Genomic DNA, 23,382 nt, shown 5'->3' on the forward strand with positions numbered 1-23,382 from the left:
AACATTTAGATAATATTTTAAGGCTTCCTCTGCTTTGTAAAGGAGAATTATCTTTATTTCCCAATGATGAGTTGAAGGCTTAGAGGAGGCAATGGTTACTGAAAGTAATAATCACAATCTTAAAAATTGGAAGGGTCAAAATATTTATTTCCCTGAGAAACTTTCTTCATAGAGCTAAGTCAAGAATTTTGAGAGATTTTATTAATAATTTCACAGAATCAACCAGAAGGGAGTCGAAACTTCAACACCTGCTATATTTATTTTATTCTTGAATCTGCAATCAACAGCATCCAAGTAATAAATGTATGTTCAAGTTTCTAGAAAAATGGCATGCTTAACTTAGAACAGAATAACAGAGTTGGAAGGGATCTTGTAGGTCATCTAGTCCAACTCCTCGTCCAAGCAAGAAACCCTACACCATTTCTGACAGATGGCAGTCCAGTCTCTTCTTGAAAGCTTCCAACGATGAAGCTCCTATCACTTCAAAAGGCAAGCTTTTCCATTGGTTGATTGTTTTCACTGTCACAAAATTATAAATTCTTATTTCTAGGTTGAATCTCTCCTTGATCTGTTTCCATTCATTGTTCCTTGCCTGGCCTTCAGGTGCGTTGGAAAATAGCTTGACCCCCTCCTCTCTGTGACTGCCCTTCAAATATTGGAATACTGCTATCATGTCTCCCTGGGTCCTTCTCTTCACTACACTAGCCATGCCCAGTTCCTGTAACAGTTCTTCATATATTTTAGCCTCCAGTCCCCTAAATCCTCTTTGTTGCTCTTCTCTGCACTCTTTCTAGAGTCTCAACATCTTTTTTATAGTGTGGTGACCAAAATTGAATGCAGTATTCTAGGTGTGGTCCTACTAAGGCTTAATGGAGTGGTATTAGTACCTCACGTGACCTCCCTCTGTTGATGCAATTTAGGATTGCATTGGCTTTTTTGGCTGCTGCTGCACATTTTTTATTCATATTTAATTGGTTGTCCACTAAGACTCCAATATCCTTCTCACAGTTACTGCTATTAAGCCTGGTTTCTCCCAATCTATATGTGTATTTTTGGTTTTCTTTCCTAAGTGTAAGACTTTACTTTTCTCTACATTGAATTTGATTTTGTTAGTTAGGGCCCAGTGTTCAAGTCTGTCAAGATCCAGCTAGATCTTGACCCTATCTTCTAAGGTGCTGGCTATTCCTGCTAGCTTAGTATCATCTGCAAATTTATATTCCCTCATCTAAGTCATTTATAAAAATATTGAAGAGTACTGGGCCTAAGACAGTACTTTGTGCTATCATACTGCTTCCTTCCATCCATGTAGACATAGTACCATTAAGGATGACTCATTGAGTACAGTTTGTCAGCAGTTACAAATCCATTTGATGATGATGCTATCTGGCCCACTTTTTTCTAGCTTAGCAAGAAGTATGTGGTGGTCTATCTTGTCAAACTCTGCACCATAAACACATTATACAATTTAGCTAGCCTTGCCTATATTGTTGCATACAACCATAACTCCACATAGAAACATGAAATCTGAAAGAGTATGTTAACTAAAGGGAAAGCTCATAATGACCAGAGACAGACCCCTAAATCATACAAAGGAACAAATTCAATCCCCATTCTAATCTACATAAATCAAATCTTTTCATGTGCAGTTTTCTACTAAAGTTTATAGTTCTCTTTGAACAGATTTAAGGTGCACGGTTCTTTAGAAACTGGATGAAATAGATATGGTGGTAAGTAAGTGTTAATGTTTCTCAAGCAACGTATTAGAAATTATTCATCACAGAAAGCATTACTATATATGTAAATATTTGAGGCATGTTGATACTAGAATATTTCCCTGCCTCTGAAAACTAAACCTCAAATTAAATGCGTAAAGACATCCTTAATATTCTGAATGTGCTTGCATAAATGCATCAGGTCTTCAAACTCAGCAGAGAACAGGGCACATAGACCTGTCCTGCTGCTTCCCCTGCCTTCCCCTTCATACTGGCAGATACTGGGAGATATGAAAGGAAATGCATGCCTTGAAAGAGGGAACAGCTCTTCATCCAGCCTGGGACTGAAACTGAAGAGTGTTTTGGATTATATACAGAGTTACACATTCTCCTCAGGCATTCTCTTGAAACTGAGAAACTATCCAGTTTGGAGTGTATAAATGGTATCACTTAAAGCACAGTCTTTCATACTCGTGTGAAAAATATGAAATTTGAACTGTCTTGTAAAATACATTTACATATACATCTTGATTTTAGATATTTCTATTAGAATATGCATTTTTGTAAAAAAAATTGCTTTTGTTCTTGAATTTTCCTTTGTAAAGCACAGTTATAAACGTAAATAATTAATCTCTTTTATCATTATGAACTTCTTTCAGATTTGAACCTTCTTCAGGTTTGTCCTTATATTTTCCAAGAAAATATGGTCACCATAAATATAAAGGGAATTCCAGAATATATTATGCCTAAACTAGAGATGACAGTGACAGAGATATGTGGATAGGGACCAGACGCTGAGTCCATTGAAAGTGCACCATTGGAAGAGCGAAGGGAATTATAATCTGGAAAAAAGGCTAAACATTTTGGGAAAAAGAGAACTTGGGAAAGCAGTTATATCTCTTTGCACATGTATTTTGCAATCTGTGTTAAAGAATTGGATTCATTGTAGGAGATGAACAGACAGAGCTGGGATGAATTTGATCCTGTGACTCCCGAGGGCGTGGACAGGATTATGGGGAGACTTAGTGCTGCCACTTGTATGCTGGTATGCATGTCGCTCCTGGTTAGTTTTGGCTTCCCGGGAGGTGACACGAGGCTGGCTCCAGGCGATTACCAATGCTTCATTGAGAGATGGGTTCTTTCCCACCACCTTGAAGGAAGCTGTGGTGAGGCCCCTCCTTAAGAAGCCTTCCCTGGACCCAGCTTCTTTAGCCAACTATCGTCTGGTCTCCAATCTCCGCTTTGTTGTGAAGGTTGTTGAGAGTGTGGTAGCACGTCAACTTCTCCAGTATCTGGATGAAGCTGCCTACCTTGATCCGTTTCAGTCGGGTTTCAGGCCCGGGTACAGCACAGAGACAGCATTGGTCACATTGGTTGATGATCTCTGGCAGGCCTGGGACAGGGGTTGCTCCTCTGTCCTGGTCTTATTAGATCTCTCGGCAGCTTTCGATACCATCAACCATGGTATCCTATTGCGACGACTCCAGGGGTTGGGAGTGGGGGCCACTGTTTTGAGGTGGTTCTCCTCCTACCTCTCAGATCAATCACAGTTTGTGTTGACTGGAGGGCAGAGATCGACCCCGAGGCGCCTCACTTGTGGGGTGCCCCAGGGGTCAGTTCTCTCACCCCTCCTGTTCAACATATATATGAAACCTCTGGGCAAGATTATCTGTGCTTTCGGGCTACGGTATCATCAATTCGCTGATGATACCCAACTTTTCATCTCATGTCGAGGGCAACGATGCCCTCGACATGATGTTCTGGTGCCTGGAGGCTGTGCAGATCTGGGTAGGGACAAACAGGCTCAAGCTTAATCCCTCCAAGACTGAGTGGCTGTGGTTACTGCCATCCCGATTTGTGCATCACGTACCATCTTTGATGATAGGGGGAGAAATTTTAGCCCCCTCAGAGAGGGCCCTAAATCTGGGAGTCCTCCTGGATACGCGGCTTAGTTTAGAAGAACTTCTTACTGCCGTGACCAGGGGGGCCTTCTACCAGGTCCGCCTGGTACACCAGTTGCACCCCTTCCTGGATCGGGATGCCCTGTGCACAGTCACTAACGCCCTCGTCCTTTCTCGCCTGGACTACTCTAATGCTCTCTACATGGGGCTGCCCTTGAAGAGCACCCGGAGACTCCAGCTGGTCCAGAATGCGGCTGTGCAGGTTGTCATGGTCACCTAGGCCCTCCCATGTTACACCTGTTAGGTGGCCTGCACTGGTTGCCAGTTGTTTTCCGGGTGCGATTCAAAGTGTTAATTATGATCCTTAAAGCACTCCATGGCTTAGGCTCAGGGTACTTGCAAGACCATCTACTGCCACCGGTAGCCTCCCACCATCAGTACGACCCCACAGAGTTGGCCTCCACAGGGTGCTGTCGGCCAGGCAGTGTCTTCTGGCGACCCCCAGGGGCAGAGCCTTCTCTGTGGGAGTGCCTTCCCTTTGGAATGAGCTGTCCCCGGAGCTTTGTATAATCCCCAACATCCGGTCCTTCTGGCATGCCCTAAAAAGTTGGCTTTTTTAGCAAGCCAGCCTGGTCTGAATAGAATAAATTAATTATTAATTTAAAATTGTTAATTTTAATTTAATCCTAAATTTGATTTAAATTATCAATTGAAGGTTATTGGATTTCCTGTTCCGGTTCCAGTTGTGGAGAGCGCCGGGCGTGTTCCGCTCGCCCCGCACGCTCTTGGTGGGCTCCCCCCCTGATCGGGGGGGGGGCACAGGGAGCCTTGTAGGGGCCCCTGCTGAGGGGGCGGCTAGCTGGGGGTCCCCTGCAGCGGCGGCGGCTGCGGGGGTGGCTCCCTGCATTGCCCTAGGCACCAGGAGGCAAAAGGGGAGGCGCAGGGAGCTCCTATGCTCCTCTGTGTTTTCGCGTCAACGCAGCTGGGCGAATTCGATGATTTGAAGGCTGCAGCTGCAATGTAGTGAGGTGGAAACTCTCCCCGTTCCCTTTTTTGACTGTTAAAAAAAATTGCCAGCTTTCTAAAGCGTTCAATCTGCTCTTGGGAAGTGTGATTGGAGGGAGGGAGATTTCCCCCCCCCCTTGGAAAAGCGGCTTTGAACTGCTCTCTACCCACGGAGGAGGAGGAGGGGGGGAGAGCTTTGGAATGAAATCACTCTCATAGCAAGCAGCAGATGAATACTTTGTTGCAATTGTGAAAATGAGGTGATGATCTGACTTTTTTGAAAACTTTGAAAACTTTTGGTTTGCTGCCTTCTGATCTCAGTGCTGGCAAGGCAAGATGGCACACTTCCGCTGTCTTCATGCACTCTGAAATTTGACTCCACCCATAAAACCTGCTGGCATTTTGTCTTTGTCTCCGTGACACCCAGAGATATCTCTTGATATACTATATCCTGGACTTGGATCAATGGACTTTATTGTTTGGATTTGATCTATAGAAAAGGTCTTTATTTGTCTGGACTGCCTGCCTCGTGATCTCTCTTGGCTATCCACTTTGTCAGCTGCCTTCTTACTGTATGGACACAGACACCTCTTAAAATGGCACCGAAAAGACCACCAACTGGGAAACCAGGCTTTGCTGGTTCTGCTCCTACATCCTCAACATCTAGCCCCAGTGGACAACAGACATTAACATCTCTGTTACAGCCCAAGGCCCCGGAGGAGGACTTAACCCAACAGATGCTCCAAAAGATTTTAAAGGGGCAGGAGGAATTGACGAACCAACTGAAAGAAATGAATGAACAGCTCAGAGAAAATCAAAACCGAACAGCTCAAAATACGCAAAGACTGGAAGTTTTGGAGGAGGGGACGGCCGAGATGAGGGGGGAGGTGAGGGAGGTCCAGAGAGGAAACCAAGAACTTGAGAACCATCAGATAAAAATGGAGTTTGAAAGGATGTCTTTTTTTCTTAGATTTCAAAATATAATTGAGGCTGATGATGAAGATTTGAGGGAAATTATGACAAAGTTATTGGCTGAATATATTAAAAAAGACAGACAACAGATGGGATGGGATATTGACCTGGTCTATAGAGTCAACTCAGCTTACGCTAGAACACACAATGTTCCAAGGGAGGTTCACATTAAATGTCTTAGAAAGACTACAAGAGATGAGATTCTGAGTGCACAAAGGGGGCAAGTGTTAAAATACAAGGATAGAGAGATAGTCATCCTGAAACAAATCCCAAAGAAAGTTAGAGATAAAAGAAAAAAATATTCGCTTTTAGCGAAGAAATTATACCAGAAAGGGGTTTGGTTTAGGTGGCGTCTGCCAGAAGGTATGTTGATATTCTGGGAGGACACCAGAGTTAGAATTAATACAACTATGGAGGCTGAGGCCTTCATGGAAAAAAACAAAGTGCTCCTAGATAAAACCGATGACACCACACGGGATACACAAGACATGGGAGGTGCCAGAGCCTTGCTGGTGGGGGGAGAAAAGGCAACACTGAGAAAACTTAGATCACAAAAGTGAATTAGAAAAATAATGCAATTGCTAATACAAGGAATTTTTTCTGTTTGATATAAAATAGATTGAAATTACTTGAAGATATAAGGTAAAAATATGCTGTCAAAATATTGCTAAGTAGTAATTATATAATACATTAATAAGTGAAAGTTATGAGAATTGGGGGGAGTGCCATTTCCTGCATAATGTAGCTGTCAAAATTTGTAATTTCACCCATTATCCCCTTTCCTGGAATTTTTTTGTAAAACTAATAAAAATTTGTTTAAAAAAAAAAGAAGGTTATTGGATTTCCTATTTAATCTTTTTTAACTTTTGTCATTTGTGTTTTTTGTCTGAGTCCTCTGGGAGAAGGGCGGCATATAAGTCCAATAAAACAAACAAACAGAGTTAAATGTGTTATCAGCTTTGAGTTCTTATGTTGCCACAAACAGTCAAACTTCAACCTTCCTTGGATTCTGTTGGTCCTTATATGGCATCAATTTAGTATTGAACATTAAAAGTTGACTAAATTCTTGTGTACAGGCTTGAGCAATACATCTTTGAACTGGAACTTAACATATGGTTCTGATCATTTGCATCTGAAACTAGGTATTAAAAAGATATTTTTCAACTGCAAAATTGCAAGAAGTTCATCTTCCCTTCTTTACTTTAAACCATCTTCCCATCATACTTCTGCTATTGTTCTATGTAATTATAGTCTATTAGTCCTGTTCTATACATAAATAATTTTCTGATTGCCAGGAGAGCCCAATAATGTCAGACAATGTACATTGATCCTGTTTTACTAGTTCACATACTTGCCTTTTTTTCTAATAAAAAGTTGCATCCTAACTTTAATATTGCATACCCAATGTAATTCATTATTGGTTTCATTGCCTTTTCTTGAGCTTGAGGAAAAGGAGAAGGGGGAGACAACACTGCAAATTCCAAAAGGAGAAGGTAACATAAAGGAGCAACTCCTTGGGAGATTATTCCAGAGATCAGACTCTACCAACTTCATTTTACAAGTTGGTATTCCAGAAGACCCTCAACTACTGAAGACTATGTTTAGTGGACTATGGGAAACCACATTTCCACAGGATTGCCACAGTTACTTTAGATGATCAAACAGCTATCTTTAGATAGTGAAAACCAAACTGGGTTTGGACTCCAACTGCAAGACTACCATTTATTGAACCACACGGGGTTTTTAAACAAAGGCAGCCTACCTTTAGGACAAATGTCAGTGCATGGTTTACATGTCTTAATTCCATTTTCCTCTACTTCCATCTTGGGACTCGGACAGGCACGTACACATGAGCTGATATCAACCACAAAGTTGTCTAAAAGGGATAGAGGGGAAAACAATGAAAAAAAATCATTCTCAAGTTGTAAATAATGAATGCCCCAATTTCCATTTCGAAAGAGACAGGGTTGGTTAAGAGGCTCTTATATTAGTGCTCGACATGTTCTTTTCTATGATGTTCTACTTTACTTTCTTAAATGTTACGCAAGTTCACATTCTCATGCTTTAATGTTAATTTAACATTCTTTAATTTTTTTTATTTCCCACGACATATTCACACTGTAAGTTTTTTAAATAAGAATAATATTTTGGAATATATTTGTAGTATATCCATCAGAAGCTATCAATTCTTACCATCACATAAAATAAAAACTATGCAGGCATTGAATAGTAAAGATATTGGTAATCAGTTTTAAAATGAAACCATCAAAATAAAATTCAATTTATATAAAATAAATTTAATAAAAATAATTTTATTTCAGTTAGTAAGCAAAATGCTTCCATAATATAAAGATAGAAAGTGAAGAAAATTGAGCAGTCATTAAATGCAATTTCTCATAAAACCCTACAACTAGGAGATATTAAAGATAATGTTTGATATTTGGAATCATAAATATCCAGATTTAGAAATCCATGTATAGCAATTAAGGGAGCAATGAAAATTTCTTCTTGGAACACAAGTTTTACAGATAATGAACTGCAAGACCTGGAAAACTATCTGAAAATTCTAATAATATTGGTAACAACAACACAAATAAAACTTATTTCATCATCAAATAAATCAAAATCTCTTCAAATCTCATCTTCTTGAACATTCACAGTAATACCATCTTTCAACCTCATCTTTTGATCTAAGTATTACTTATATTCAATTTATATAGAAATTATAACTACTAATATTCCCCTAATTCTTATTTCTACCTTTATTCTGGCTTCTAGTCAGGTAATTCTTACTAAGTGATTCCTAATGTTAATACACATATTTATGTTAAGACACAGTCCTTTATATAAAGGTGTATATTATTATTTTGCCTCTATTTCTAGTTTTTAATCAGGCTATCATTATATTAGAAAAAAGAAGAAAGAAAAAATGGGGGGGGGAGCTCTATTCGATCCATCATCTCTTACCCATTTTAATACTTTGATTCTTACTCATTTTTTGGCTTTCCTCCCATATTCCTCTCTTGGATCTTTGTCTCTGTCAACATCTGTATCTTCATTATTCCATCTAAATATTTCTCCCATTTCAATCCTCCTAAACTGACAAATCTTCCAGATTATCCAATTCCAATTCCATTTTATATCTCTCAAAAAGTTTTTCTCATCCTCTTATTTTATTTGGTGATTTGTCTGTTGTATCTTTTCCTCCATTCTTTCCACCACCTCCTCTCTTTCCTGGACTCTTTGATCTTCATTCATTGTCATTGGCATAATATTTTCTACTTTATCATTTATACCTTGGATTAAGTCTTTTATCTCTCTTTGGTTCTTTGTTATGTTATCCCTAATGCTTTGAAACATCCACACCATTTCTCTTGAAATCTCACTCATTTCCTCCTGAAAGGGCATCTTATCTTATTTTAATAAGTCCACTTTTAGTCAGGGCCACAAACAATATATTCAGTTCCATTGGTATATCTGTTTCCTCATCAAAGAGTTCAATAATTATAGCTCTTTACATCTCAGGTTTATTAATCAATTCCATTTAAATAGTCCAGATAGTTTCCACACAACAAAAGTTAAAATCCAAATTTCATTCAGTTTATAGAGACAAAATTAAATACTCGAATCAGGTACAGAACGCATATTATAATGCATATTATATATTATATTATATATTATATAATATAATAATGCATATTATAATATTATAATGCTTTTCCATAACAATGCCTACCCAGTTTAAAAACCAATTTTCTTGATTAAATGGTCTTTAGCTTTACTCCCCTCAGGTCCTTTCATTCAGTTCTAGGATATTTCTCTCTATGGTTGTTCACCGCTTTTAAAAAGATAACTCTAAGAGTTTCTTTTCCTGGATTTTCTTCTTCTTTTCCTTTAAGTTTGGGGACTAAATACAAAAAAGAGAGGATCTTCTCACCCAGCTCCAATCATTGTTCACTAACTCCATTCCATCACCAGTCATAGGTGTTCCTCGGCTGCCCCAGCTTCGTGGTAGCCATGTTTAGGCTGCCTCTTCTCCTCATCATGGTTGAGAGGGGAAAAAAAACCCTGGGTCAGCAGGAGAGTTGCAAATCTCTGTGACATTGCAGGGTACCCTTCTTTGCTTCTCCTCCCCTACAGGGAGGCTTTGGCTCCTTTCAGAGCCTACCAACAGGGAGAATATGGCATGGGAGCACAGAGACCCACTCCTCATGTCCGATCTCACCACAACATCTACTAGAAGCCCCCAAAGAATGATTTCATTTGGAAAGAAATTTCAATGAATTATGAACTGATATCAACAGTCAGATGAATTTGAAGGAAACCAAAATTGAAAAACAATAATATCAAGGGCCATTTACAGAAAAGATATAATCTTAGTAGTAAAATGAATTAAAATGAGTGACAGTTATTTCAAACACAATTGATATGAAGCTAGATTAAATCAACTTCAACAAAAGCAGCAGTTTCAAACAATGAGCAGTTTTATAAAACATTACAGTGAAATATTACAAAAATACATGTTTGTCCTTATAAAGTTAAAACATTAACATTTTGGAGTGTCATCCAAAATAACCCATAAGACCATAATAAAAATGCAATTTGGAAAAAAGAGATTAAGAAAAATGTTGGCTCAATGAAAATGAATGACATGGTTATTACATCAGGAATGATTACAAATAAGCAGAAAAAAGTTTAAAATTTGGCAGTAAAAGAAAGAGAAGAAATACAGTAACTTGATGACCCTAATATTTTCATTAGTGACATATTAAAAGGAGTAAACATTAATTAATATATGACAACTGATAGAACATTTTAATAAAAAAAGACAGAAATGGTATAGTTGGAAGCAACTATAGCAATTATCCCAATCAGGTGCTGTTCAAGCTGCTAATTGGTATATTAGCAACTGAAATTTCAATATATATATATTCTAATCCCAGTAAGGGTATGGCTAGCTGATGAGAGCTAATTAGCTCGAAATAGATCTATCCTAGTCTCCCTTTATTTATTTATCAGTACAATTACAACACATATATATATATATATATTTTATCAGCACAAATACAACACAAATATATATTAAAAAAGGCAACATTAAAAATAAAAATATGGGTTTCTGCCTGGATGGTTTTCTGTGATGAGCCGAAAGGACAGAAAGAGGGAGGAGTGAGCTCCCTCCCATATTGGGTCATACCAGGGGTTGTAACACAAACATATATATATATATATATATATATATATATATATATATATATATATATATATATATATATATATATATATATATATATATATATATATATATATATATATATATATATATATATATATATATATATATATATATATATATATATATATATATATATATATATATATATATATATATATATATATATATATATATATATATATATATATATATATATATATATATATATATGCTGGTTTTGTTGTATTCGGGTCTTTTCCCGTGTAAGGTTAAAAGACCCGAATACAACAAAACCAGCATACCTACACCCGTGAAAATCTACGAAAACATATATATATATATATATATATATATGTATGTATGTATGTATGTATGTATGTATGTATGTATGTGTATAAAAATATTGTATCTTCCCTGAACAAAGTAACTACCAAAATTCACAAGCAACAAAAGATAAAATTGATAAAATTGATCATCACCTCATTTTCACAATTGCAACATTCCAAATGAAGATCAACAGATACAAGTGCAAAAAATTCTAAATTCAAAGTGAAATGGCAGAAATATGATCTAACTAAGGATAGTATCTATAATCAAATATACTGCTAGTATAATGCACAGCTTGAATTGGACAAATTAAATCAGAAAACCTCAAAAAGTGATGATAATGCATATGCATTGCATTCATGAGGTGGTGTAAATCAATTAAATTTAGCATGAAGAATTTGAGGGTGTTACTGCATGTAAAAGAGGCAGTTGCCAAAGTTGTGGTTCAAATGCTTATTTCCAAGGATACAAAGTGAAAATGCTTATCACAGTAACCGAAAGAAAACTCAGGTGCCAGCCAGGAGCCTAAGAATCCTGAAAATAGCAAAAAAAAAAAAAAAACCCAACCCCACAACACTGGAGAACTGAATTACTAGAAAATCACTTAGAAACCATTGCATAGCCAGCACATTTTTTTAAAAAAAAGTTTAAAATAAACATTAAACATTTAAAATGAACATTACAAACATGAAATTAAATCAAGGATTCACTATACTTAAAGGAGCAGGAAACACATTTTTTGTAAAGAAAGAGATGAAACTGTGGATTATGTGATCAGTCAGTGGATGCAACAAAATTACCTATAAACATCATGACAGGTTAGTTACTATGATGCACAGGAATCTGTGCCAAAATTTTAATTTCCAAGTTTCCTCAATGGGGTATAATTACATAATTGAAAAGGTTGTCAAAAATTATGTTAAAGTTTATGAGATTTTATGAGAAACTTATTTTAGCAACACAAGAGATGCAACTATAATTGAAAAGAGTATTTTATAGATGTGACTATATTCAGGGATAGCAGAATTAAAGAAAAATAATGTGATAGTAATTACAAAACATGGACAACTAATAATCAAACTGGGTTGATTATGGAAGAAAACCTTTTTATTGTGTAACAGATGATGGAAAACTATTCCTATAGTTATTGGCACATTAGGTGAAATAACAAAAAAATGAATCATATGAATCATATCAGCTATGGATTTATTTAAAAATATCTTGTTAGATAAATAAATTTACTGACAAAGAAATAAAGGGAGACCAGTATAGTTATTTCAAGCTGATTAGCTCTCTTCAGTTAGCCATACCCTTCTGGGATTCAAACCTGGACCGTTTACGTATTAGGCAAACAGACTGGTCTCACTGGAAAAACACTTAATCTCCCCTCTGGTACAGCCAAGAAAGTGAGGAGTGCCCGTGGCCTAAAAGTTAATACATCTGCCTAATATGCAAATAGCCTGGGTTTGAATCCCCGAAGGGTATGGCTAGCTGAAGAGAGCTTGAAATAGCTATACTAGACTTCCTTTATTTCTCTGTTGGTAGATTTAAATTTAAATAAACAAAATAGCTTGTCGCAGAAGCGACTGCCCGCGAAGGCTCCTGGATTGGGGCTGAAAGGTGAAAGTGGAAGCTGTATGCTCTGTCTCATATTTGGGTAGACCAGGTTGCCCTGATAGACCAGTCTTACCAGAAAAACAATCTTGTTGGATACTTGTTATATTTATCAGAACTGTTTGGATAATTCTTAAGTTCCTGGCTGGCACCAGAATTTCCAAAAAACATAGATTGAAGGATATTGTTTGTTTGTTACTGTTGTCATATGTAATGAAATGAATATGAAATGATCCCAAAGACTGTGATGACAAAATGACTGCTTAATTTTTTTTCCAAGTATTCATTCTGGATTTTCCCCTGGAATAGGAGATTACAATTTATCCAAAGTGAAATCACAGTAGAACAAACATTTGCCTTAAGTGAAAACTAGCTAATCATCAAATTCCCCAGCTAAATTTAGAGGGAATTCAGGAAATTTTAACTATTTTGCCTTATAGTCAGTATTGCTTTATGAAGTAATTTCATCCAATATCATGAATAGTTTTCTTTTTAAAAAAAACCCTTTTAAAAATGTACTGGACATAAAAACTACTTGGGCAAGAGGATCATGTAACAAACAGATTTTCTTAGGTTCCATATGTCCTTAATACGAAAGTCATATAACGGGCAGGTCGGAAACTTTTAGTCCAGCAGGCAGCTTGCTGAACTTCTTTAAAAACAGTGAAAGATTAAACTGTTGCAAATTAGCTGCAAAAATGAACTAAGTTCATCTCCCCACAGCTGAATAAACAATTATTGTATTATATACTAGACACCCCTGCCCCGGTAGATCATCATTTCAGAGGTATTTCTTTACCATCATAAGAGAAACAGAATGACCATGTTGAATTTCCTTGTGTGAAGCTGGCAGGGAGCCTCAGTCATCTTCCTCCTTCCCTCCCTCCCTCCCTCCCTCCCTCCCAATCTTGCCAGCTTCCCCATTTACTTCCTATGTGGGAAGTTTGAAGAGAGAGAATAGGTGGAGAAGTCAGCAAAAAGTTGAAAGTGACTACTGCCAGGTGAGGGAGAGATTGAAGGGGTGCATGAGGATGCGAATGAGAGACAGAACATGAAGGTGCATTAGGAGTGCCACATGGGTTGGGAAGGGAGTGTGGACAAGAAATGATGTATGGATCAGGGAAGGTATGCATGCGGGGCCGCACATATGAGGGAGAGTGTATGGGCATGTGCAAAAGGTGATGAATGGGTCAGGGAAAACAAGCACATGTAGGGGAAGCATGTGTGAGAATGGCATGGGCTGGAAATGGTGCACGGGGTTCCTTCCTTTTTTCCTTCTTTCCTCCTTTACTTCCTAGCAGGCAGGTTAGTGGCTGCTGCTTAGTTGACAGGAAGCAAGGGATTGCGAGTGTTGCTCCAAAACTGTCACAGAGCATTGAAAATGAATCCCACGTGACTGCAGCTGCAGCGGCTTAGCAGGGACCAGTAGCAGTAACACAACCACTACTTCCCCAAATGTCATTCCCTCAGATGTCATGGGTCCCCAGAGTTTGACCTCATTTTGTAAGTTTGAGCTACCTTGGCTCAAAAATTGTACCACTCATCCAATTAAAGGTCATGACAATGAGGGTTTTAGTAGTATATGAAATTAGCACCCATCCCTCTCCTGGGAAAATGAAACATTCTAGAAAATATTAAAAAGGCAGAATATCATATTTTCCTGGATGAGAAACTGAGCAACATGTTTTTTAGGCAGGAAGCAGACTTTCTCCTAACAGCCCTCACCCTCCTCAATAGCCCACAGCAGATGTCAGCACTTAAGAGATAAAGAGATAGCTAGGTCTATTCATAAGCAAATGCCCTCACCCAAGATCCAACAAAGGTAGGATTAGCCCTCTACCCATCTAGCAACAGAAATTACCACATGGCACCTGGGGAGATCACATTACACAGCAAGATTCAACCAAGCTTGGGACTCAAGACACTACAAAGTTACCCCTAGGAGTCCCATGGTCCCATAGGAGTCTGACAACCAATCAGAATACATTTCTTACACAGGAACAGGAAATGCCAAGGCAGAGCCCAAGAAAGGGTATACATCTCTCTTTCTCTCCCACTCATGTGCTTTTTCTTTGCCCAGGAACTCAAGCCATGGAGTCCTGTCCATCATTGAACCATCTTTGCAAGCAGCTTCCATGTTTCCAGTGTCTTTCTCCCCACTTGGAACTAAACCTAGATGGACATTTTTCCAACAGTAGTATACAGTAGATTAAACATATGCCATGCTTCAGATTTGATGCACAAAATATTTCTCTGAATGTTCTTGAGCACAAACATAGTCACTGCCTGCCACCCCTTAAAGCTGACTCTTTTCTCTGTTCCCATATTGTGCAATCCTAGTGACTTCTACAGTGAAGAACATCTACTCAACTCCCCACCCACCGATATATTTTGCTTGGAGAAGGTTGAAAAAGGTTGCCCTAAATCTTCTTTTTTTTCAGCTTTGAGGCCTGAGCCTAATCAAAGTATTCAGTTTCACTGACACATTTTATCAAGTCTAGGCTGGCCATTATCACCTAGCTATTCACACTTTGGGGAATTGCCTCAGAGCAGATTTTAAAAAAATACTTAGCTTGTGACAGAAGCAAGAAATAGCTTTTGGCTGAAAGCCAGAAGTAAAAAAAAAAAAAAACCATCAGTAGTTTAACTGTATTATGCCTGGTAGCAAAGCCCTGGAATGTGTGTATTTCAGAGATTTGCAAAAAAAGGAATAGGTTGGTCAGGTTGACCCCTCACTGTGCAGCCCACACTAATTCATACTGCCAACTTATTCTAATAGAGTAACCAACATTACCTGCCCATCCATTGTATCTGCTGCACAACAGACAAGCACTCAACAGATCATCCTGAGATAAATTTGCACTTCTAGTTAAAGGGGTAGAAAACTCAGCATCAAACAACAAAGCTTCTGTAATTCAAAGCCTGTTCTCATTTTGTAAGTTATGCTTCCCTTGGCACCCCCACCTCCAAAGCCAGAGATGAATCAGGTAAATTGGGGTGGTATTTAATTCCTTTGAGGTAGAATTTGGTCGCTAACTGCTCTATCATCTATTCAAAATTCTCCACCAGATTTCATTCATAATACCAATGTAGCTTAGTGGTTTAATACTCTGGGTGGAGAGGAAGGCATCACAGTTAAAATGATGAATGATACACACACAAACCCCTTCCTACATATCTACCTGCCTGCCTATGTACTTTGGGAACTTGTCAGTCTGGTAACATACATAGTATGATAGTAAGAGGAACATTGTAATAGTACTAGCACTTAGACATATATCGATTCATAGTGCTTTACAGCACTCTCTGAGTGGTTTGCAAATGTCAGCATATTGTCCACAACAATCCAGTTCCTCATTTTACTGACCTCGGAAGGACGGAAGGCTGAGTCAACCTTGAGCTGACAGGATCGAACTCCTGGCGGTGGGCAGATTAAAACCAGTGACTGGCATCAGAGAGAACCTTGAATTTAGACTGCTCTCAGTTGCCCCACATCTTGGGTGGGCTGTTCAGCAAATTTTAAACAGGATACATGTAATCCTCAAGTTACAACCATTCATTCAGAGACTGTTCAAAGTTACAGTAATGCTGAACCCAATTGTAGGTATACATGGTTCTCAAAATTATAGTGTTGAAGTGACCCCGTGGTCACATGATCAAAATATGGCCACTTGGCAACCTGCCTGCACTTATGAGATAGGCAGGTGGGAGGGACTTGAAGTGGAGGCATTCCCTTATTTTACTAAGAGTTGGGGTTGGGAGGAACCAACCTGGAAACTGCTTGAATCAGCTTGGTCTTTGCCTAAAGACTGGTGGGATTTGATTAACAATGGGAGTATCAGGACTGTCCATCACTAAGCAATGTGGTCATGTGACATTAAGCTTCATGACTGCATTGTTTAGTGACAGAAATTCTGGTCCCAACTGTTGTTGTAATTTGTGGACTATGTGTTAGATATTCTATTCCTTTAGAAGTTCTAAGAACAAACTTTGAGATTGTCTTGTCATCATAACTGGATTAAGGGTTTAATTTTTTATGGACAGAATGAATGATTAAAATTGTTACAGTGTTAAAACTGCCAATTTTTGCCTGGAAATTATAATTCTTTTTATATATTCAGAATTTAAATTTGGGTTGTATAGGCTATAGTGGCACTATAGTAGCAACTGAAACACATTGACACATGCTAAAAGTACTTCCAGATTTTTGCCATTGTTTAATATAACATTTCAAAAACTGAAATGTAATCCAGGTGTTAAGAGACATCATGGAATGAAAAGAAGCAATCTGTGGGACATGGGAATTTAAAGATTACCTCATCCTTGACTAAAGTAGAGCTTCCCAACATGTTAATATTTCTACATATGGCTGCATCTAATATACAAAGATGTTTAGATTCCAGATGAATTCTTCCAGAAAAAGAAGTTAGTAAGATAAATACAATTAAACAGGAACTTATTCATAATTTTTGAAAGTATACTTTTTGAGAGTATACAGAATCTATTTAAAGTCTCAGATTAACAAAACAAAATTCGGAATTTAAAGTACAGAAATAGCAATAAAACAAAAATAAAATTTAAAATACACAACACAAAATAAAATACACAACAATAACAGCAAAAGCTCTGAAATAATTAATAATGAGAATAGGATATTAGCCAGCTTCTGCAGCCATAATTGTTACATGACAATGATGCAATGGTTGTCCAAGTTAAGTTTTACAGAAGAAAGATTGTAATTTCTTGATAAAAAAAAAACCATTAAGGTTTTGATAACTGGGTTTGTGAATGTCAGGCATCATGGGTGGTACAATGGGAAATGTAGTAATACATGGGCTACCAACTACCTCTGTATCTGAGCAAAAACAACATGGTTGTGGTGTGGGAGACTAGTAGATGTGGTCACCACAATAGATACTGCATCAGTTCAAATCAAGGTAAAAAAAACTCCTATGTGATAAATTCAGTATGTTACAGATGGTCCTAGTTTAGAAGCCATTCGGTTTCTGAAAGCTACACTCTATGTCTCACGTTTAACTTCAACTGTCTTTGTTTGGCTAATGCTTGGATGCATTTCTCTTGGGGCCTTTCTGAGATTTTGCTATTTCAGGTTTTGGCTGAAACAAATAATTCAAGGTATGTTTCTGATCTACCTCATTGCATTTGATAGGGTTTTTCTCATCTCTGGGGAGGCAAAACGATTCTGATCTAGCATATTGTGGCATCTCACTTCCTGACCAGTCCAAGTCTTGACTTAACACCAAGAGAAGATCTGGGATTCATCCCTATTATGATGCAACTGCAGGTTTCCTATGGACCAATCCCAGAATGTATTTAATATGTAGATTGGGGTACGAATTCTAACACAAAATTGTGAGCCCTCTTAAATAGTAATACATTTGTGATGACTGACATTACCAGACTGCACTTCAAAATTCCAAGAAAAGGGCAAACATAAATATAATTTTCACTTATACTTTATGGAAAACAAAAATGAAACCTTTTAAGGAAAAGAAAATGTTAGGAAGTTCTCCAAATCTGACCTTTGTCATGCAGTTGTTGTATATTATTGGGTGCAAGTAACCTGAAAATTTGACTATAAAACCTATAATATTTAAGACAGTTTAGTTCTTAAGCAAAAGATCCTATTAAAATGTCAGCTCCCCAAAAATGCTATTCTTAGAATAATGTATACATTCAAAATAAAACCATTGGTTTTAAAACTAATTTTCAAATTAAAACTATTAATTTGAATTAATACTGCAATTTCATATTTAACCTGGGCACAATAATTTCTTAAGTTATGGATAATGGGAGTTTAAAATAAAGGTGTTTGACTGAGAAAAAAAAATAACCCTGCTGTAACTTACGTGGACACTTTTTGACACAAAAAGCACCATAAGTATATTTCCCATCTCGATTGGTTTCCATCTGGAATGTGGCAGGATTGTAGACTGAAGTCTGTGGGCATTGGGTGACACAGGCGCCACTGTCATTAAAGTTCATACAAGCCTGGAAGTGAAGAAACAGCAGTGTTCTCAGAGTTTTCATTGGCATTTAGTGAACTGACATTATGTTAAGTAAAATCTGACTACAACTGTAGGAATATCTTGTTTGGCTATTAGCAACTCTAGACAGAAAGAACTTATAAAGAAGGCAGTGACGAGAGCAACTTAATACGCAAAAGGTGAATGTCAATACTGTTTAGATGGACATTGGATGAACAGTGGACAAAAGCAAAAAAAAAATGTTATGGTGAAAGACATCTTAAATTAGCAAGACTAAATGTCAAACTGATGAAGGAAGGCACAAAAAATCTGGAAACCTATTTTCATTCAGTTTAATTTCATTTCTCACTGTTCTTTGTGAGAACTCTTTGTGAGTAAATCTGCTGAAACAGTAAAGGTGCAGAGATACACACCTCTTTGCTTTGAAGAGTGCTCATGTAAACGAATACGTACCAGCACACAAAGATAGATGACTGTCTTATCTAGCAATTTTCACAGTAGAGTATTATAAGTTAAAGCAAGCGGTCTATGTTAGAACATTTCTTAATTCATTGTGTTGAAATATTGTTAATTATTCACTTATTTCTTTCTACTAATTCCATTTTTATCTATTATTGTCTTTCCAGACGATAATGGATAAATTTGTCATTGCAACAAATTGCACAATAACTGCATAATGAAAAATGTTTTTAAAGGTTATGGCTACAAAACCTTGTTCAACCTGTATCTGACAGCCCCTTCAGCTGAATTGCAGATAAAGGATCGGAGTAATAGCTTAGGATCTCTCTTTTGCCTGTTATCAAGTGCTGTTTAGTTGCCCTTTCCAGGCCACAGACACACAAAAAAGCCACATTGAATAGGGTGGCTTCAAGTTCATAGTAGATTAATTTGACTGCTCTGGGTTCAAGAAGAAACTCAGCTTCTTCATTCGGATCCCTGAATGTTCAAGCATAAGGGTGGGCTATATAGGTCAAACCCAGTGGAAAGTACAATGCCTATAACTGGATTTATCCTGGCCTGAAAAATATAGGCACATATGCAAAGACAGGATCTGGTAACTATCACTGGGAAGAAGCTTAAGATGCCACCAAATAGTTTTACAGACTTAACAATGTTAAATTAGTTCCTGAAAGCTACTTTTCTTCTGAAGAAAAAATGCACACTTGTACACTTTACATTTACATTTTTTACAGTGCCCACTTGATAAGCTGCCATTTTGCCCCTAGTATCTCATTCCATCTAACTTTCATGTTTTCACCACAAAATTTTCACCTTTAAGGACAGCTTTAAAATAGACACATGCTGGCTAAAGGAAGAGAACTGTCCTTCCTCAACTCTTTTTGGTTCATCATTTTAGGTACTTTCATCTGTTCTGTAGGGAGAACGAGGCAGACAGGAACTGAAGCAAGGCAGGTTGAAGCCAACACAACCTTTATTAACAGTATAACACAGCAAAGTGTAAGGCAAACATCGACCTGGCAAACAGCAACATTTGACAGCTGACAGTCCCTTTTATACTAGAGCTGTCAGATGCTGAACCAATAGAATGGCTGCATTCTCCCGCCAGCTGGCTGTTCGCGTCTCAACCAATCAGGGGCCAGCAATGATAGTTAATGGCGTCATAGCCTCGAGGACTTAACATCCCTCTCCTCCCAGTTAGCACATGCGTAGTCAGCCAAATACGCCGGCTGGCGTCAGCTCTGCCCAGATTGCCTTAGTTCAGGGGTAGTGGCCAAAGGAGGAGCCGCTGGTGGTGAGTCCTGTGGAACATCAGGAGACTGTGCAGCTGAGTCAGCGGGAAACTTGACCACCGCAGGACTGACTTGATTCTCAGGTAAGCCTGGCAACAAGAACACATCGGTGGGAGGTATTGTGTACAGCTCTGTCTGTGCTTGAGCAGCCTCTGTCGATATTAGTTCCCAGGGCAGGATTGGGCCTGCACTGGGTGTTGGTCTGCTGCGCTGGTGGCTCGCCGTTCTGAACTGGTTGATGTCTCAGCGCCACATTCGCCCGTCACTGAGCTGGACCTTATAAGAGTAGGGTCCAGTTAGTTGCGCGATTTGTCCAGGAAGCCACCTTGGTTTGGCACCATAGTTTTAGGCGTAGTCTGGGTCTCCCATATTAAAGGCCCGTGTGGAGTCGCCTGCGAGGGGGCTTTTCTCTTTTGCATAACTGGGGTGCAGCCTGTCCAAGGTTGTCCGGAGCCAACGACCCATAAGCCCTTCTGTGGGACTTTGCTTGGTAATTGTGCATGGGGTTGTATGCTGTGCCAGGAAATATTGGGACAGTTTGTCATGCCGATTCCCTGGCCCCAGGCGGCCCAATGCCTCCTTAGCCGACCGGACGGTTTGTTCTGCCAGGCCATTTCTGGCCAGGTGTGATGGGGCCATTGGGGAGTGTCATATTTCATGCTGGCCTAAAAACTTCTGGAAGGGTGCCAACGTGAACTGGGGCCCATTGTCAGTCACCACCACATCAGGCAACCCATGGGTCACGAATAGCCTCCCCAGCATCCTAATTACAGCCTCCAAAGTGGTGGATGGCTTGCTGGAAAAGCCAACTTTTTAGGGTGCATCAGAAGGATCGGAGGTCGGGGATTATGTGAAACTCCGGGGGCAGCTCATTCCAGAGGGAAGGCGCTCCCACAGAGAAGGCTCTCCCACTGGGGGTTGCTAGTCAACACTGTCTGGCCGACGGCACCCTAAGGAGGCCAACTCTGTGGGATCGCACTGGCCGGTGGGAGGCTACTGGTGGCAGTATATGGTCTCGCGGGTACTCTGGGTCCCATTATAATTACCAAGCTTGTTGTCAAATACATCTGCGAACCCACTGGCCAGGGCAGTGAAGGAATCTGGAATAACAGAGTGGATGCCGGATACGTTGAGCCCCAATGCGGAGAACCAGTCAAGCCCCAGGAGGCTTGGCAGATGGCCATCTACAATAATGAGGGGAAGAGGCACCTGGAAGTTATTGCTGGCTGTGGTGAATGTGCCGCAACCCACAATGGGTATTGGCTGTCCTTGATAGTCTCTGAGACAAAGTGGGCACTGCCTGAGTTGAGCTTTGGTCAGGCTGGGCATTATCCGTTTGATAGTAGCCCAAGTGACCAGGGATCTGGAAGAGCCAGTGTCCACTTCCATCTTGCAGGGCTTTCCCTCTATGTGCTCAGTCAGGTACAGTTTATGTTATGGATAGGCTTAGTCAGGGATGCATGGCTGATAGCCCAATCAGGGTGCTGCTGGTCACCTACGATGGCAAAGCATTCTTCGCGGTGTTTGGGAAGACTTTTTACAAATTGTCTAGACAAGGTGTGCTCCGGAGGTGGATCAGCGATTGGCATGGCCGCTCTGCAGACCTTGGCTAAATGTCCTTTCCTGTCACACCGACGGCATATTGTGGCTTTGAATCTGCAGACTGACCTTGCATGGTTCCTGCCACAACTCAGGCAACCCACCTGAGGTAAAAAATCAGCCCGAGTCCGTTTTTTCCTGGTGGCCAGTTTGAGGCAGCTAATCCCTTCTTCCTCGTCTGAGAAGTTTTCTTTGTCGTCTTCTTCGTGATGGACAGTGTGGCCCCTGCTGGCATGGGTGGCCAGTGGCAGAAATCTCTGAATTTCTGCTGTGGATTTGTTCGACATTTCATATGCCGTGGCTTCATCCATGGCTGCCTGAAGGCTTAGCTCTTCTCGTGCCAGCAAGTGTCACTGAAGTCTGAGGTCTTTGATACCACAGACCAGCTGTTCTAACAGGACATCATCCAGCACAGAAAAGTCGCAGTGCAGGGCCGCTGTTCTGTGTTACATGGAAGCCATGTAAAATTGCTCACAGATTCCCCTTCTCTCTGGGTCCTCTGCCTAAATGCATAACGTCTGGCTATGTGTGAGGGAGTTGGAGAGTAATGATTTTTAAGTTTCTCCAAAAGAGTCTCCCAAGGCATCGAATGGACGGATGGAGGGGCTGCTAAAGCCCTGGCTGTTCCAAATATCTCATGGCCACATGCGCTGAGAAAATATCCTCTTTTATGGCCACTGGACAAACCAGTGAAATTGTTTGCCTCCAGGAAGCACTCGAACCGCTCGAGGTAGGTGTCCTATGTTTCAATGGCCGGGCTGAATACCGTGAATGCCAGTAGATTAGCCATCCTTAGAAAGATGGAACTTAAGGAATTAGCCTTGGAGTGACTTCTCGTCGCTTTTGACTTGAGGCAGCTCTTATTAGTGACTTCGCTTTTCCTTTACCTCAGTCCTGATCCCATCCTTGTCGCCAGTGTTCTGTAGGGAGAACGAGGCAGACAGGAACTGAAGCAAGGCAGGTTGAAGCTAACACAACCTTTATTAACAGTATAACACTGCAAAATGTAAGGCAAACCTCGACCCAGCAAACAGCAACATTTGACAGCTGACAGCCTTTTTTATACTAGAGCTGTCAGATGCTGAACCATTAGAATGGCTACATTCTCCCGCCAGCTGGCTGCTCGCGTCTCAACCAATCAGGGGCCGGCAATGATAGTCAATGGCATCGTAGCCTCAAGGTCTTAACATCATCCAGTGGTGGGATTCAAATAATTTAACAACTGGTTCTCTGCCCTAATGATTTCTTCCAACAAGCAGTTCACCAAACTGCTCAGAA

General features: G+C 39.5%; 1 protein-coding gene across 2 annotated transcripts in view; it reads right to left on the reverse strand.

The window, feature by feature from the left end:
* ERBB4 (erb-b2 receptor tyrosine kinase 4) overlaps positions 1-23,382 on the reverse strand; it is a 579,983-nt gene that overhangs the window by 263,555 nt on the left and 293,046 nt on the right. For both annotated transcript variants that reach the window (XM_081937069.1, XM_081937068.1), the window contains exons 6-7: positions 18,617-18,758; positions 7,353-7,466 (exon numbers count right to left, since the gene is read on the reverse strand). In XM_081937069.1, the coding sequence (XP_081793195.1) occupies positions 7,353-7,466; positions 18,617-18,758 (256 nt within the window). The remainder of the gene's footprint in view (positions 1-7,352; positions 7,467-18,616; positions 18,759-23,382) is intronic.

The sequence above is a fragment of the Natrix helvetica genome, assembly GCF_964273705.1.
Source record: "Natrix helvetica genome assembly, chromosome: 1".
Taxonomy (NCBI): Eukaryota; Metazoa; Chordata; class Lepidosauria; order Squamata; family Natricidae; genus Natrix; species Natrix helvetica.